Below are 17,883 nucleotides of genomic sequence, written 5' to 3'. Positions count from 1 at the left end.
CCATCCGTGCCCAGATTGTGATGGTGTTTATCCGTTGGCACATGTGGTAGATGCCGTCATGGCCACCCACTCTTGCATGCTGATTGTGTTCCTGTATTGCCATGGTGGCTGTGAGCGATGCACTGGTGCCAGTGAATGCCCACCGCCCTGGAGGTGTGTGTGTTGATGCTTCCACTCACCCAATAGCCAGGTCCGCTGTCCCCATAACGGGCCATGTATGCAGGAAGGGTGCTATTACGAAGGACCATGGAGTCATGGGTTGATCTCCGGAAGTGGACACAGCAGTGTGTGATTGTCAAGTCTGCATCACAGATTACCTGGACATTCAATGAGTGGTACAGCTTTAGGTTTCTGTACACCTCCTCTGTGGTGTGGGCAGCCACAAGCTCAGTATGTGTGCATGCCACTGTTCCCATTACATTCGGCATGCCTGCAAGTGCATGGAAGCGGACCTTGGTGGCATTGTCCTGTGCCTATGTGGTTGGTAGGGCGATGTGCTGGGGCACATAGCACAGGAGGGCATGCAGGACCTGCTCCAGCACAGTTGAAAATGCTGGCTGCGAGATGCCATGCAGCTCGCCGACTGAGTGTTGGAATGTGTCAATGGCAAGAAAGTGAAGCACTGACACCTCCTTCAGCAGGCGGGCGGTAAGGCAGTCTGGATGCCCCATAGGACTCAATGGAAATGTGGATGCCTGTAGCACTGGCACAGTTCATTGCCGTGCCGGTGCTACAGGCTTGCTGTGCTTACGGGTGCCTTTCAGACATGGCAGAATGAAAAGCACCCGCGAGCACAATCAGAGTTTGGCGGTCCTGATACAACGGTACCAGTAACTTTACCGGTACCGTTGTATCCAGATCGGCAAACTCGTAATGAGTCCCTCTGTCTTTCTTGAAGGTCTGTATGTTTTTCTTTCTCCACTCTGATCTGTCTCTCTCTCCTTCTCTTTGTACTCCTTTTCTGGGCTTCATCCACCTTCCCTCCTTTTACTCCTATGGTTCTCTCCTCCTCAGCATTCCTCCACTATGCTGGGTCACTTTCTTCATCACCACTCCTCTACGCTGCTGGCTATCTTATTTCCTCCCTACTCCACTATGTTCCTGCCTCATCCCTCCTTCCTCCTTCTAACAGGTGTTTCTTCTCCTCTCCTCTCCTCTCCTTTCTTCTCCTCGTGGACGTTTCTTGCCACTGATCCTCTGCAACATTTGTAGCACACCTTGGGTCGTGATTGTGACTGTAATGGGGAAACATGCGGGCACCTGAATGGGAATAGGGATCAGGCCCTCTGATTGACTCGGTTTCAATAGAACTACTGGCTTTTCATGTGGGCATAGTTGAAACATGAGCGACCTGTGAGTCTACAAACCGAGGGTATAAAAGCAGGCCACCATCTTCGAGTCAGATGGACTTCTTTTGCCGGCAGCTGACTTCAACGTGGTTCTGATGAAGACTTGCAATGTGGGGCCAAGCTTCCCCTTTCCCATACCGCTATGCTGACATATTGCCCCTTTCCGCTGCCAAATGAACTGCAAGCCTTTTTAAGACCCAGGGCATTTGCATATGGACTTAAGCCTCACCATGTGTTACATCTGTGGGCCTCAGGAAGAAGATGTCCCCTGCTTCTCTTCCTGATGATGCCTCTGGGTAGACATCAAGAAGCTAGCAGCCTTTCCTGGCCCATAGGGTCACCAAGGCCTTCTTCCTGATGTAAGGATGGTGACATCACCACAGTTCCATGCAGAAGTGGCAGAACTGAGGTACTTGCTTATTGAGAAGGAGACACTTAGCTCCATATGGTTGAAATAGAAGTTCAAAACCTTCTGATTTGGTGCAGAATTCATAGTCAGGTCTCATCATAAACACTTAAAGGAAATGTATACTCTATGAAAGAGGGCCTAAAAGACTAGTTCAATGAGTAAACTGTTTAGAAAGTCGTGACTTTGAATGAATACATAAGAAAATTAAGATCGCTCAAATGTTGATGTGTGTGAAGAGGCCTGCCAATTCACCAACGATGTGATCATTTTTATTAGTCGTGATCATTTTTATTAGTCGGAGGATTGATGAGAGTGATGGGAAATGTGCAATCATATTGAAGGGAGTCCCTTGAAAAGCAAGGAAATCATAGGGTCAAAGACTCAAAGGTCAATTATCATTTGAAGGCAGGTGTGCAGAAATGGATGGCGTGAGAAGGAGATTTTTTTTTTTAAACCTTAATTTACTTATTGGCATGAAACAAGAACAGGTAAACAGCACAGTGCATACAACATAACATTGCAGGTACGTGAATGGCATTGCATACAGCAGGGTTAGCAGGGCGGGTTAGGCCCTAGGCCTCACATTTCAGGTTGTTTCAGAAATAGCAATGTTTATACTTCTGGTGGGGGGGAGAGCAAAATTCTAAGTCGTCTTTACTGTTCAGGTAGCTGCAGGAATCGGACCATATACTCCTGGGGCGGGAGGCTACGGGGATGGAGTTGATATAGTCCTCTTCGCACGTTTGAGTCCAGGTGAGAGCCTTGAGCCACATTTCGAATGAAGGGGGAGACCTTGCTTCCAGCATTGCAGTATGCATTTTTTGGCCACCATAGTTGCAACATTTAAGAATTTGGACACCTTCCTCAGCTCGGGGCCCTCCCACAGTCCGAACAGGGTGGCCAGTGGGTCGAGTGAGATATGGGTAGAGGTTATATCAGCCAGGGCTTCCATGATGCATTCCCAGAACGGGGCCAGTGCCTCACAAGACCAGAACATATGAATGTGATCTGCCTCAGTGGATCTGCATCTAGGGCAGGTATGAGCAGGGCTGCGTGGGAACCTCCCGACCCTGTGTGGTGTGTAGTACAAACGGTTCAAAAGCTTTTATTGCATGCACCTAAGTCTGGCGTTCAGGGAGACCTTGCGCGCGTGTGTGTACATCTTACTCCACATTGCATCAGTAAGGGTCATGCCAAATTCGTCCCCCCATACGTCACGCGGCGCCCGTGGTGCCTCCCCCAGCTTTTCCATCTGCAGCCTATATAGAGAGGATGTTATGCCCCTAACCCCAGTTGAGTTAGTTATGAAGTGGATTTCGGGTGAATCTGGGGGTTCATCGGGGTAGGTGGGTCACATGAGGCGGAATGCCGCCCTGAGTCTGTAGTATTGCAGTAGTTCTAGAGCCGTACCAGAGTGCTCGGGCCGCCATGTCTGTGGGGTGATAAATTTCCCGTCAGGGTACAGATCGGTCAGCGCCCAGTAGCCCATGTTGTGCCAGTGTTGCATAAGGAGTTTGTCATGAGTGGGGCTAAGGCATGGGAACTGCCATATAGGCAGCCATTTGTAATATGGATGGTGGCCTGGGCGAGGCTGCAAGAGCCGTTTCCATGCCATGGTTGTTGCTGCCACAGGATCTGCCGGGGTGTCGGCGCATAATGCCTGGTGAAGAACAAGAGATAAGGTGTTGACTCTTTCGGTAGCCAGTTTCTCGAGCTTAACATGCAGGGGAGGGTCAGTGTGAGTATACCAGTGCGTGGCATGTTGAGCCTGGGCGCCTATCCAGTATCGAGCGAGGTCAGGGGCCATGAAGCCCCCTGTCTCGTATGGAAGAACCATATGTTGCCACTTTTTACGAACCGCACCTGAGTGCCAGAGGAATTGGGCACATGTAGCATGTAGGTCCTTAAAGTACCGTTTCCCAGGCCAGATCGGGACATTTACGAAGACGTAAAGCAGCTTAGGGACAATGATCATTTTAATCAGAGACAGCCTGCCCGATAAAGAGAGTGGGAGATTACGCCATTTCGATATGCGGGCCTCGACCAGCTGCATCGCCGCCATATAATTGTCAGCCAATAGCAAGGGTTTAGAGAGGGATACCTGATCCCCAAGATATCGAATTCCATCAGGGGATCAGCGAAGAGGGAATTCACATGCTGGTTGGGAGGTGGGAATATTTCAGATTTGGTATAGTTTATGGTAAAGCCAGAGAATGTGCCGATTTTGGTGATATCGCGAATGATTGAGTCGAGATGGGCCACGGGGTCTCTGACATAGAGAAGTACGTCATCAGCATATAATGAAATTATCTCCGGAGTGTCGCGCAAGCGGATGCCCTTACGGGTATGCCTGTCTCTCACGTTGTCAGCCATGGGTTCGATGACGAGCGCAAACAGTATTGGGGAGAACGGGCAGCCCTGGCGAGTTCCCCTGTGGAGCAGGAAGGAGGACGAGACCTGGGAGTTGATAAGGACTTTGGCCATTGGATTTGTATACAGTAATTTAATATATGACAACATACGGGGACCGATCCCCATTTTTTGTAGTACGGCCCACATGTATTGCCATGATACCATGTCGAATGCCTTTTGGGCATCGAGGGTAACCGCTACGGCACTGGCATTGGGATCGATTCTGGCCATGACGTTGAATAACCTACGAATGTTGAGGGCCGTTGAGCATCCAGGGACGAATCCGCTCTCGTCTGGATGGACTAAGTGGGACATTATGGGAAGAAACCTATTTGCGATGATCTTGGCAAATATTTTAGTGTCAGAGTTAATCAGGGATAGGGGTCTGTAGGACCCGCATTCATCCGGAGGCTTGCCCGGCTTGGGGAGTATGGTTATGATGGCCTCTCGCAGGGAGAGCGGGAGGACGGACAGGTTGAGTGACTGGTCCCAAACCTCTAGTAGTCTGGGTGTGAGGATGGCGACGTGTTCTCGGTAGAATTCGGAGGTGAGCCCATCTGGGCCGGGCGCCTTACCCTTTGGAAGATTCGAGATGGCCTCAGTGATCTCGTCAAGAGTAAATGGGGTGTCCAATTGATCCCTGATGGCACGGGAGAGGAGGGTCATGGGAATTTGGTCCAGGAGGAGGTCAGTGTCCTGTAAGCTGTGTTCTTGCTGGGAAGCATACAAGTCCGTGTAGAATGTAGTGAATGTCTCGAGAATGTGCTGGTCGGACCAATGCCGGACACCGTTTGCATCAACGAAGCAGTCTATGCGAGTTCTACCCCCCTCTGCCCGCACTAGTTTGGACAGCATTCTCCCCGGTGTGTCACCCTCGCCGTATTTCCGCGCCGCCACGGGGTGGGCATAATATTGGATCTCCCTTTGGGCGTGAGTCTCAAATGTCTCCAGCTCGGATCTTATCTGTGCCAGTATAGTCGGGGACGGGGCAGTGGCATAGTCATCCTCGAGTTTTTTATGGCTTGCCTCAGATCGCTGCAAGCTGTTCTTAATGTCCTTGAGGACCCCGGCCACCCTGGAGATGCACATCCCTCTTATGTAAACCTTAAACGCCTCTCACCGGACCCCATCGGACGTGTCATGCCTTTTGTTGCAATCAAAGTAAGTGTTGATGTCTGCCAGGATTTCAGCAATGAAGACTATATCTTTCAGCGCCTCCGACTTGAAGCGCCAGGCGGAGTGGGGAGATTGGACTCGTCCCAGCTGGAGTTGTAGTGTTACCGGGGAGTGATCTGAAAGTGTACATGGCAATATCTGTGTGTCCATGGCCCTTCCCACCATTTCGCCTGATAGGAAAATTAGATCTATTCTTGACAGGCTATCATGTACAGACGAGTAAAAGGTGTACTCTCTTGCGTGCAGGTGTAGAATTCTCCAGACATCTTCAAGGCCTACTGTGGCAGCATGTGCCTGTAATCTGCTGGCCGCACGAGACGTGGCTCTGCGGGCGGTACCCGACCTATCAAGGTCGCCGTCCAAAATGAGATTCATGTCCCCCCCATATAATAGGGACGTAGATATACTTCGTGAGTATGGAGGTGACTTTGTCAAAGAAATCTGGGGCATCAAAATTTGGGGCGTATGTGTTCACGAGGAGGCATTCCACATTAAGTAGTAGGCAATGGAGGATTACATATCTGCCCTCTGGGTCGATGTGGCTGGTGCGCAATGAGAACTGGACTGACTTGTGGACTAGGGTGAGCACTCCCCTGGATTGAGTTGAATATTTCGTGTAATATCTATTTGTGCCCCAGGCTGGAGCCAGGAGCGTTGCCAGGCGCCCCAGGGCGTGCGTCTCTTGGAGGAGAAGTACCTTAACTCCGTGTCTCTGGGCATAGGAAGTTAGCCCACGGGCCTTTGTGAAGTTACTCAACCCCCGGACATTCCATGTCATAAAGTTAAGCGACATTTGCCATGTTAAGTAACATCCCTACAACGATATTCGATGCCATTCAGAACCATGTCCGCAGCAACAGTGGAGCCGCACTGAGTTGTGACCATGTCCCCGGTTCTCATGCCTTTTCCATTAAACCATCCCACAACTGTACCCCCCCGCCCTCACTGCCCACCCCCAACTTGCAGTGCAGATTCCCCCACCCCACACCCAGGCGCCGCTGAATGAGCCAATGCTCCTGCAGAAGCAGAGGTCGGCGGGCGGTACCCAACGTGGATACGCCTCTTTCGTGGCCCAACAGGGGCCCAACAGCAGCAGCAACCAACTAAAAAAGAACATTGCAACTGCAGTGAGGTGCGCTGTTGCCGTGTGGTCGGCATCTTAAACATATAGTAGGACAGCAGAAGCTGTCCAGCACAGGTTTCTGCGGTAAACGGATCCGGTGACTGGTCCCAAGGCCTGCGCGGTAGTCAAAGTAGGATGAGGATGGAGGAGTGATCGGGGGGGGGCACGGTCGGCTCCAGGCGTTGGAGAGGAAGGATAGTAAGAGTCGCTAGTTCAGGAGCAGGAGGTAGCCAGAGCGCTTGTGGCAAGGAGCCATGTTTGCTGAATCAACAGAGCGACATTACCATCAGCACATTGAGTGTCATGGATCGTTTGACAGGTTGGGCATTATCGAGTGCAGTAATATGTGACTATCCATTGTCGGCTCGGTCCCCCTCCGGCTCATGGAGTGGAATTTGCGACTCAATAAACCTCACTGCCTCGTCAGGAACAGTGAAGATGTACAATTTGCCGTTGTGCGTGATCTTGAGTCGTGCCGGGAACAGGATGGCATAGGGGACGTTGCACTCCCTGAGCAATTTCTTGACGCCAATGATTTGACGCCTCTCTTGCTGCACTCCTACAGAGAAATCCGGGAAAATCCTAATGGTGTGGGCCTCCAGGCGTAAGTCACCCTTCTCGCGTGCAGGCGAAGGATGAGGTCCCTGTCACGGTAGTTAAGTATTCTGGCAATGATGGGCCTCGGAATGTTGCCCGGCTTGGAGCGCGGTGACAGAGCGCGGTGAGCACGTTCAACCGTGAAGTACGGTGAGAGGGCCGGATTTCCCAGGAGGTCTCTGAGTAGGCCTTCGACAGCGTCTTCCATGCGCCCTTTGAGGGCGTTCTCGGGAACACCAATAATGCGCAGGTTATTCCTGCGGGAGCGCAACTCCAAATCCTCACATTTTGCCTTCACATTTTTCATATCACGTGATAGAGATGCGACCGTATCTTGAAGCGTGTGTATTTCGTCATTTGTGGAGATTCTGTTCTCAGCTTCTGTAATCCTGGCTCCCGTCTGGTCCATCCGTGTTCTGAGCGAAGCAACGTTGGCGTTAATGTCGTCCAATTTCTCATGGAAGGCGGAAACATTTTTTGCCATTGATTCCATTCATGTGGTGAGGTCAGGCATCAGCGTGCCAGGATGGGGATCAGTCTCATGTTCCTGCTGTAAGGATGGCATTTGGTCCACCTCGGCCCTCGGGACAGCCTTGGCAAACTTATCCATAGCTCCCCCTTGGCAACACCTCTGGATCTGTTCGACATAGCTGGAGTAGGATTGAATGTGGAAGTTGCCTTTGCGTAGAGTCAGTGAGGGTGGGCAGGCAGTGAGGGTTCCAAGTAATGAGTCAGTCACTAATCAATAGCGTGGTGTAGGCCAGGGAGATAGGTAGCAGCGGCGGCTCAGGAGCGAGGGCCTCAGATGGATAAAAACCCGGTGTCTAGGCAGAGGCAGTTGTCTCCTGTTGGGCAGGAGCGCTGAGTTGGTGAGGCCGGGGTGGATCTGGCGCAGGGGGCCAGGCAGTGACAGCGTTCAGGGAGATACAACCACGGATTGCTGTGGTCGGCCGATGAGCCCAGAGTCCAAGTAGAAGCAGCTGTACTTTGTCGGGTGGGGGAAATGAGTTGATGGGTCTGCCACAGCTATTGCGCAGCAATCTGACCCCATGTAGGGTTTAGGATGTGGCCCATTGATGTCTGCTTTCTCCGATGGTGAGTTGGAGTAGAAGATGGGATGGGGGGGAAGGGCACCACGCCCACTACCCAAGGAAGCCACCCGCCAGTGGGCCAGTCCAAAGGTCCCGCAACCCCAGTCCACTTCAGCAAAAAAGGGGGGGTCCGAGTGCAGTTTAGAGTCCCAGTGGTGATAGGCGGCGGGTATACGGTGTCCAGACTCCCTGATGGGCTCCACAGGGGTCGGCACTCAGGGCATGGAGTCCCTCTCCCAGGTGGAGCGGCAGGGTTGGGACTCCAGGAGCAGCAAGCCGAGGAGATAAGAGCAAGCCCCAGAGCACTGCCAACACCACAGCACGGGCCCCTCTCCCCCAGCCCCTCACCTGGGCGCAGCAGTCCAGGCTGCGGGTCGCCGACTCCTAGGGGCAGCCAGGGTCCAGCACAGCCGCCTATGCCGCGGCGAGGTGGGCGCTCCGATGCGGATAGCAGAGAGAAGAGCCGGGGGCATGCTCCAGCGCAGACCCCCCGTGGAGGCTGCACACGCGACAGCGCCCCCGAAGGAGGGCTGCCCCAGCCGTCGGCAGGGCTCCGCCTCAGATGATCAGCCACAGGTCGGGCAGCGGGTGCACCCAGAAGTGGGACAGGCACACGGGCACCGCACCCCGCAGTTGCCGCACACCGCAGCGGGAAGCAGGTAGGGAAAAGGAGGCGGGAGCCAGCCACGCGCGGAGCCCCTGACAGGCCAACAGCCAGCTGGTACGAAGTCCTGTTCACAGGTTTCCCGACACCGTTTCGGGCCGGGACCGCAGGAGAGCAGGCAGGATCGATACAGCAAAGGCTCCACAGAGCTTTAGGCTGTAGAGATAAAAAGAACCGCAGTTGAGGGCGGATTACGGCAGACGCCACACGGAGCTCCGAAACTAAGCAGCCATCTTGCGCTGCTCAACAGCGCCACCCGTGTGAGAAGGAGAATTTTAACGCTGGATCGCGAGGCTCACTTTGGAGTCACTAAAACCACATGGAAAGTGAGAGGTGATCTTTGTTGTTCAGGGATTGATCCTGTCAAGAAGACATGAGAGAAGCTTGTGTCAATTGCTACAACACTGATAACGGAATGAAACTGGCATACCTCTTAAACCACCTAAATCTACCTGCCCTTTTGTGGGAATGTGTCTCTTTGAGTCTACCAAGGCAATACGCTGTGAGGGGATTCGGGGGAAAAAGGGCATTCTGTATCTGTTTTCTATATTGCCTGAGGCACTCCAGAAATCACTGCAGTACCAATTGCATTTTTAGAAGGAATAGTCAGCAGGAGCTGCAAACCTAACATTTTATTTATTTATTAATGTATTGTGCATTTGTTAGGTGCTTATACAACAAGTAAATTGTGTTTCAAAGCGCCCACATGGCAACAGGGAGGGAACATTGGATGGAAGAACAATATATACACTGGTGGATAATTACGAACCTACTATGCCTTGTGAGTATTCAGAACGTGCAAGTGCAGAGAAAGAAGAGGGAGTGGGGGGTAAGTGCTGGAGTGTCCGTGCTTGTGGGTGAGCAGCAGATGTAAGTGCCAAGTATAGTAAGTGCTGCAATAAGTGGCTAAGTGCAGGACTACAATGGCGAAGGCCAGTGGGTGGCGAGGCAGGTGCTGTGTGTAAGCAGTATCTGAGGCGATTGGATGTGGGAGGCCAGGGCCCCGAAGACACATAAGGGCCCTGATCAACAATTACAGCGACTGTGAGGTTAGCAGAGGAGGGAAGAAGGGAAGGAGGAAATGAAAAGGAAAGTCTTGAGGAGCTTCCAGAATTTAAGGTGGTCCGGCTCAAGACAAAGAGGAACGGGGAGGTTGTTCCACAAGAGGGAGCCAGCTGAAGCAAGAGATCTGCCTCCGGCTCTTTGTTTAGCAAAACGCTTCACACACTCGGAGTTGGTTCCAAAGACAAGATTTGTTTTTCGTTCGTAAGAACTTGCAAGTTATCACTTTCTTTTTGTTTTCTTTGTAGTTTTGAGTCGTGATTAACAAAGTTAATGTAGAGGTCTAGAGGGAGACTATTTAGTAATAGCAAGTTAAAGATTGAGTTGTCAGACAGCCTTGTGAATGATGCAGAGGGATTTGAATTTAATCTGTGCAGCAAACGGGAGCCAGTGAAGACTTTTTAGGGCAGGAGAGATGCGGTCCCTGGGCTTGAGGCCAAGGATAAGTCTTGCTGCCCTATTCTGGATTAGCTGGAAGGATCGTAGGGAGGAGGAAGGTAGATTTAAGAGAAGGCTATTGCAATAGTATTCCCTGGATTGAGACAATGTTAAGCAATGGATAACAAATCAAAATGTTCAAACCGTAGGGTATTATGACAGCAATCACGCATGCAAGCAGAAAAATGTGGAGGTAGGAAACTAGATTACTATTGGAATTCCTGGGTCTTGTGTGCATATGATTATCTAAATCTTCAAACCTAATGAAAACAATGCAATGTGTGTTTTCCGCTGTTGGAGCGGAGTGTGGCAATATCTTTCCAAAGAACCGCACTGTGGCACTGACACAAACAAGTCCTCTGTACATGCGATTACCCAGAAGGCTTGCATTCACAAATTGGTCACCCCTTCCTCCCTTAAATGCTGTTACCCCTACCAATGCTCAATCAATTTTTGTCGCTTGCGCTGGCTTTTCCATCTTTCTCTCTGTATTATCATGAGCACCGTAGTTCAAGGCTATTTTCATACTAACCTCCTTTTTCTCAACCACCCCCCCCCCAACCAAACCGGCGGGTTTCCGCCAGACTCATAAATTATTACTGGTGCCTGACTCCTTCTTTTTCTATATCTACTTGCCGTGCACATATTCCTTTAATCTTCGGGGTTTAGATCTTTACCTCAGATTTGTACCAATGTATGCCAACTGTATTGATTAACGTTATTGAATACTTCTCCTTATATCCTTGTCTGCATACTTTGTGCAGTGATTTTCTATTTTAACCCTGCACTGACTCTCGTCGCTGCGGTGCCATTGTTGCTCTGCTTGTATTCATGTAGAACCACTGTATATGAAGGCTCTTCTGCTTCCTGTGGAATGACAGTTGGGTATACCTACCTAATTTATAATGGACCAAAACATATCTCTTTTGATTGTAGGTGTTATTTCAGAGAGGCTATATATCTGTGCATGGTCTTCAATTCCTATATGTAATATGTTATTTAGCAGCGTCTGGCCAACCGGGTGCTTGGGATGGCTATCAGAATCCATTAGTAGCCTCCTGCAGTCTCTCAGATGCCTGTGCCTTTCCCTGGTTGCCCACAATTTATTTTTAATGCCAGTGACCCTGCTTTTGCCCCTACTTAACCCAGGAACCACCCTGTACATGTTCTTTGCACTGTTTCCCACAAACTCGCTGCCCCACTCCTACTTATATGCCTGCTGTCTATTAGCTGCACCATGGAAATAATAAAGCTACTTAGACCATTTACTACTGCCTTTGTCGGCCATCTTGTTTTCACAGCCTTTTTTGCACAAAAATAATAAAGTAGCCCAGAGGGGGCTTATAGCAATAAGCCCTATGTTTCCGAGGCGAACATGGCCAGTAATAGTAGTGAGACCTTTCAAGGCCTTTTGTGTGTCCATCAGGCTTGAGCTGGCAGGCTGTTACTGTCCACACTCAAGCGTGGGGCTTACCTCTTATTTTATTATCTATGTGAACAATACTTTACTATACTCCCTACCTTGCCCAAGCTCTAACATGCACTACCAACCAGCACCTGCTAATGTACATTACTAATTGTAATAATGACAGATTGATGGCTATTGGGAAGAAGTACGAGTGGAGTTTGGTGGTGACTAAATAATCCCCAGGAACACACATTGAGTATACTGGGCCTCATCATAATTTTGCCAGTAATTCCTGTGAAATTACCACCAAACTCTATTACCGTTACTGCAACTCAGTCTACCGGTAAATCTGCCAGATCATGAGTGCCAGTAAGGCAGTGTTAGACCCCATTCATGGAGTCCCACACGACTTTGTGGGGATGGGGTTTCTGGAGGAATTATAGGAGGTGGTAATTCACATGCGATAATTCTTCTAGTCTTTCAAGGTAAAGTGGAAGCACTACTCCCAGCTAAGTGCTGGAGATATTTCCTTCTACTTAACCTCCGAATTCGTATCATAGCGCTGCAGTTCAAGTGGCATTAATTTTGTTACTGCCCATTTTTTACAGTATGAACATACTAATGATAAGGACCACTGTTTGGTGAATGGCATTAGTAAATGTCCTCTTATGGAAATAATTAAACAAAATAGAAAAAGTGTATTCTATTTTCCAAATTGTTCCTAATACCGTCTGATTTTTTCTAGGATGCAGAACTCATTGGACGAAGAACGATACAATTATCGAACAAACAGCCTTGAAATTGCAGCGAAAGATGAGAAGGGGGAGAAGATGCGTTTGAAGCTATGCAGTGGCTCCTGCCACGCTGAGGAGATTTTGTGTACTCTAAACACGTACAGGCGAAGCGGTATTCTGACCGATGTGGTGCTCTTAGTTGGTGGGCAAGAGTTCCCCTGTCACCGGGCTGCGCTGTCAGCCAACAGTGCATACTTCCGGGCAATGTTCAACGGCAACTTGAAAGAAGAACATCAAGATGTGATCAACATTCAGAAGATCACCGCCCCCGCCATGAGCTTTCTCCTGGACTACATGTACGGTGGAAACCTGGTAATACAAGACGACAATGTGGAAAGTGTTATGGAGGCCTCCGATCTTCTTCAGCTCCCCAGACTCCGAGACGCTTGCGTCACATTCCTTGAAGAACAGCTCCACCCGTGCAACTGTGTAGGCATCTTCAAGTTTGCCGACTCCTTTTCCATCCCTTCGCTGTCAGAAAAAAGTAAGAAGTTTATGCTGGAGGGGTTTTCCGAGGTGTCTTGTCATGAGGAATTCCTGGATTTAACCCAATCTGAGTTGGTTGAGTATCTGTCCAATGAACAGCTGGTTGTCATGAAGGAGGAAGTGGTCTATGAAGCAGCCATGAGATGGGTCCGACATGATGCGATCAGCAGGAAGAAGGCTCTGAGAGATGTTCTGGAGCACGTGCGTCTCCCGCTTCTCGATCCTACCTACTTCCTAGAAAAAGTAGAGATGGACGCTCTCATTCAAGACTGCCCAGACTGCTTTCCTTTACTGCACGAGGCAAGGAAATACTTTATTCTCGGAAATGAAGTAAATTCAGTAAGAGCGAGGCCTAGAAGGTAATCTTGCACCATTAAAATTATAATTATAATTGCAAAAATAACACAAGGTCGCCAAAATAGGTTCACATTCTTACTGAGTCTTTCTTCGCTATCTTCTCTTGTTTCACTCTTTCTCTATCCTGCTAAAAGATTATCAATTGTGAAAATTTGCCATCTTTTTTGCATTTTATGTTCTCCTAGGGGTCTTGTGCAGTGTTGGGGTGTGTTGTAAGGGAAGAGTGGAGCAGAAAGTCTGTAGCATTCACTATGATCATTTTAAAACTGAATACTTTTTCATGCAGCCCTTTCCACCCTGCTAAAGCAGTGGCAGAAATAGGAAATAACAGAGTTTTGGACTATTTTAATGGACAGCGCGCTTCATTACGTTATAGCTCCTGTAAGAAAAAGATGTGAATATGTGCAACTGCCTAACATTATATATAAATAAATATGACACGCATGATCAGCACATTACATAACTCTCATATATATATATATATCGATAGCTATAGATGTAGTTATATCTTTGATTTTATGCAAAGTAGGCTGGAATCCTCACTGGTGCTGTTTGGCCCCTTCCCGTTTCTCAGGTATGTTTCAAAAGAATACAATAGGAGTGCAAAAGGTTGTCAGAAATATGGGTAAACCTAGTGGTGACACATGACAAATGACAACATATGGCTGACCATACTCTACTGTATTTAAACCTGGTCATGCAATAAGGCAAACTATGGGCCTCATTACAAGTCCGGCGGTAACCCTGCCAGTGCTACTGGCGGGTTGCCGCCAGACTTGCAAAATTTACCGGCACCTGGCTTGCAGGAAACACCAGGTGATTACAACCACAGCATTCAGGAAGTCATGCGCCGGTAAATATTAATCCCCATTCCCGGAATGGGGACCACGGAAGCACCAGCACCGTTAATAACCGCCACCCCGTGTGCAGAGTCGTACTCTGCCGGCCCTGTAACAATGGTGCTGATAGGCTTACCGGCACCATTGTTACCGGACCAGCATGGCATGTGTTTAGTGTCATAATGTAAATGATAGCTTATTTGATATTTGTAAAGCCCTTACTGCCATTGTTATAAGAGTTACATTTTTTGTCTGTTCAATTTGTCTGTGCCTTGTTACCTGGGATATGAAATGCTGGACACTCATCAGGAATCTGGTGAAAATACTAGCTAATGATCTTAAAGATGATGGTATCTTTAATTCCAAAGACTGTGCGCTGGAAGGGATCTATTCATGTAATTCACACATGTTTCTGGGTGGGATATTGCCTCCCTTTTCTCCTCCTCGTCACACCCTGACAAATGAAGTTTTTGTTTGGCTGTTAGTGTTACTGCAAAAGTTAGAAAACAGAAAATGATGTGTATGATTAGTCTAGGCATGGGCTTTAAGTATTGTGCTTTGAGATGTCTTGTCATGTTGTCTTATGGCTTTTTATGCTATGGTATACAATGCTGGGATATGTCAAAATGCACAGCTTGCAATTTGCAGTCAATTGGATGGGGCGTAGCTGACACGATTACTAGCGTGCTGTTTTATTGGCTGACCGTAAACATGTGGGTTGACTTTTTCTTTTTAGCAGGACTGATTGAAAGTCGACACTAAGTCATATAGTCCTAGGAAATCAATTGTGTTGTAGCCGGATTAAGAGATGATGCCTCTGTTTGTGCCTAACGCATAAAGCTTGTTGCAAAACGGGTTTACCTTAACTAGGAGCCATTTCACTTAGTATATTTCTGGACGACATCTTTGCTCCACCTCCGCTAAACTCCTAATCATTCCTAAATTCAAGAGACATAGATGGGTTGGCCGCACCTTTGCTGTCCAGGGCTTGACTCTCTGGAACTCTTTACCTTTTACAATTTGGGATGAGTCTGACCACTTGATTTTCAGGAGACTCTTGAAGGCCTGGCTGTTCCTAGAGTTTGACTTTTTACGTGTGTCCGACAAGTGAGGTCTGTTGCCAGCACCTTGATGCCTCGTTTGAGGCGGTCTGTTGTGCTTTACCAGATTTCTACCTTCCTGCCTACCTGCTGTCTTATTACCTTGATCCTGTTCCTGCCCACCCACTTCCATGGCCGCTTGCAAATTCACAGTGAGGCCAGGCAAGGGGGCGGTCCAGGCCCCTGCTTGTTCTCCCTCCTTTGCTGTCTATTGTTGGGATGCACGAGGCTTCTACCTAGAGATGCTGCGTTCCTTTTAGTAAACCAAAGTACAGTATATCTGCACTAACACCTTTTACATGCACATAGAAATATTTTGCCTCTTTGTTAGCTATGCCAACAAGAAGCTAAGGCTAATGGTTAGGCAGCTACACCTGACACACCTGCATTCCAAAATTAATGAATCCTTAACATTCTAACCTTGCCGGTCCGGAAACAACAGTGCTGGTAAGCTTACCGGCAAAGTACAAGTCTGGTGGGCGGGTGCTCTCGCGCCTGGCAGGTCTGACTTGCCGGGAGGACTGGCACCCGCCCACAGACTTTCATGGAAGCACCTGCACCGTTATTACCGGTGCCAGTGTTTCCGTGGTCCCCATTCCCATAGAGTCCTATCGGCAGCCAGGGTTGTAATACTCTGGTGTTACCGGCAAGCCAGGCGCCAGTAACTGTTTAGAGGTCCAGCGGCTACCTGCCGATTTTACCGGCATGGTTACTGCCAGACCCGAAATGAGGCCCATTGTCTTGCCCACTGTAACTTTCCTTCACCGCAGTGATTGAAACCTTATTCTCCTTCTGACACACAGTCCAAAGCAATACATACACCTCTGTCTCACTCCTTTGTTGAAGATGAAGTCCAATGTATTCTGACTTCCCATTCTTATGTAAACATTGGAGATTGTGCTTGAATGAGTGAAACATTTTAGAGCCTCCAGAACTGTGTACTTGTCGTCGATATTTGTAATGTCGGCCGAAACGCTGGAATATCCCCATTTGCAATATGCCTAAAAGAAAGCTAACTTTATATCTCCACGCCTCCCATGATGTGACACCAGACACAAATCACATCAAACACGGGAGGTTTGTCCATACCCAATGGGTCGTGCTATCTACTGTCCCACATTGTTGGTACTGAATGAGAGTAACATACCATGCTGTGCTTAGGCCTACATAAGATTCTAGGGGATAAAAAAAAACATTTGTGGTATGGATGATTGACCGAGACTTAGATAAAGGGCCTCATTACGAGGCTTGCGCTGACGGAATGAAGGGGGCCGGTATGGGACCGTCCCCCTTCATTCCGTCAGGGCTGATTATGAGGTTCCCTTTGCGGGATCCGGATCAGACATCTGGTAAAACCAGACGTCTTTTCCGGGTCCCGCGAGAGGAAGAGGGAGGTGACAACGGGACACTTGTAATGTGCCCGTTGTTACCTCCCTACCCATTCCCATTGAGCCCTATGCAGGCTCAAATGGGAATGGGTAATGGTTCCTGCAAGGAGGACTTACCGGGTCCTCCTATGTCGGAACGACTTGGTAAGTCCCCATTGCAGGAACCCGGTAATGGAGTCCGGTTTGGAGGCAGCCATGGAGCTAACAGCTCCATGGCTGCCTCCAAACTCGTAATGAGGCCCCCTGTCTTATCTTGTACTCTCCCAATGCTCTGTCTACGAGCACATAAATGCGTATATTAATGTAATCACAGCATGATATGTCCCTGCAAGTTCAGCACCACTGAGGCAACACCACACAATCAAGCATGACATGGGGCCCACTCTTATAAAGACAAGGGGCCTCATTACAATGTAGGCGGCCACGGTAGGAACGGTGCCGGTAAGGGACCGGCACAGTTCATTCCGGGCCGCCACATTACGAGGTTTGCAGCGGGTCCCACTCTGGATGCCTGGCCAGACCAGATGTGCAGAGCAGGACCCACCAGCAGACCAGGATGCTATCAACGGGCCCATCATTAATGGGCCCGTTGTTAGCATCCACCCCATTCCCATTGAGCACTATGGGAAAGGGAATTACCGGGCCCTCCAAGGTTGGAATGGCCCGGTAAGTCCCCTTTTGTGGGACCCGGACCCGGTACCTGGTTTGGTGGTAGCCATACTGCTAAAAACGGCATGGCTACCTCCAAACTCGTAATGAGGCCCAGGGACTTTGAAAAAAGAGAGCTGTCTTTTGAGCTGGGTTTGAGCAGCTCTCCCAGTGATGCAAACTTTAAAATAACATGGAATTATTCTCTTGTTAAATGGCCTACAATTAAAGCAGACTGTCTGAGTGATTGAAATATGCAATATTGTTTTTTGAAACAGAATGGTACAAAAAAAAATCGAAGATCACATTTTATTTTATTGACTGCGAAGTGCCCACCTAACAAGTACTGCAATTACACAATACTTTTTAAAATACTTTTGTTGAACGCAAATGGCGTCATTTGGTAGCTGTAGCAACGGTTCTCCCATTGGCTGCTTGAGCTAGTGAAATCCCTGCCCTCGCCCGCAGTAATGTCATCAATTTGGTTAGGGAATTTAATAGGACAGTGACTCTCATTTAATCGTTCCAGTCGTTGCAGGGAG

General features: G+C 49.0%; 1 protein-coding gene across 1 annotated transcript in view; it reads left to right on the top strand.

The window, feature by feature from the left end:
- The window catches only part of KLHL35 (kelch like family member 35), a 240,147-nt gene that overhangs the window by 88,436 nt on the left and 133,828 nt on the right, over nucleotides 1–17,883 (top strand). Inside the window, exon 2 of the mRNA XM_069640064.1 lies at nucleotides 12,475–13,368. Within this exon, the coding sequence (XP_069496165.1) occupies nucleotides 12,476–13,368 (893 nt within the window). The 5' untranslated portion in view covers nucleotide 12,475. The remainder of the gene's footprint in view (nucleotides 1–12,474; nucleotides 13,369–17,883) is intronic.

This window comes from Ambystoma mexicanum, chromosome 7q (assembly GCF_040938575.1).
Source record: "Ambystoma mexicanum isolate Mex_15411 chromosome 7q, UKY_AmexF1_1, whole genome shotgun sequence".
Lineage (NCBI taxonomy): Eukaryota > Metazoa > Chordata > Amphibia > Caudata > Ambystomatidae > Ambystoma > Ambystoma mexicanum.
Note: the sequence above shows the minus strand (reverse complement) of the source record. Positions and strands in the feature narration are given on the sequence as shown.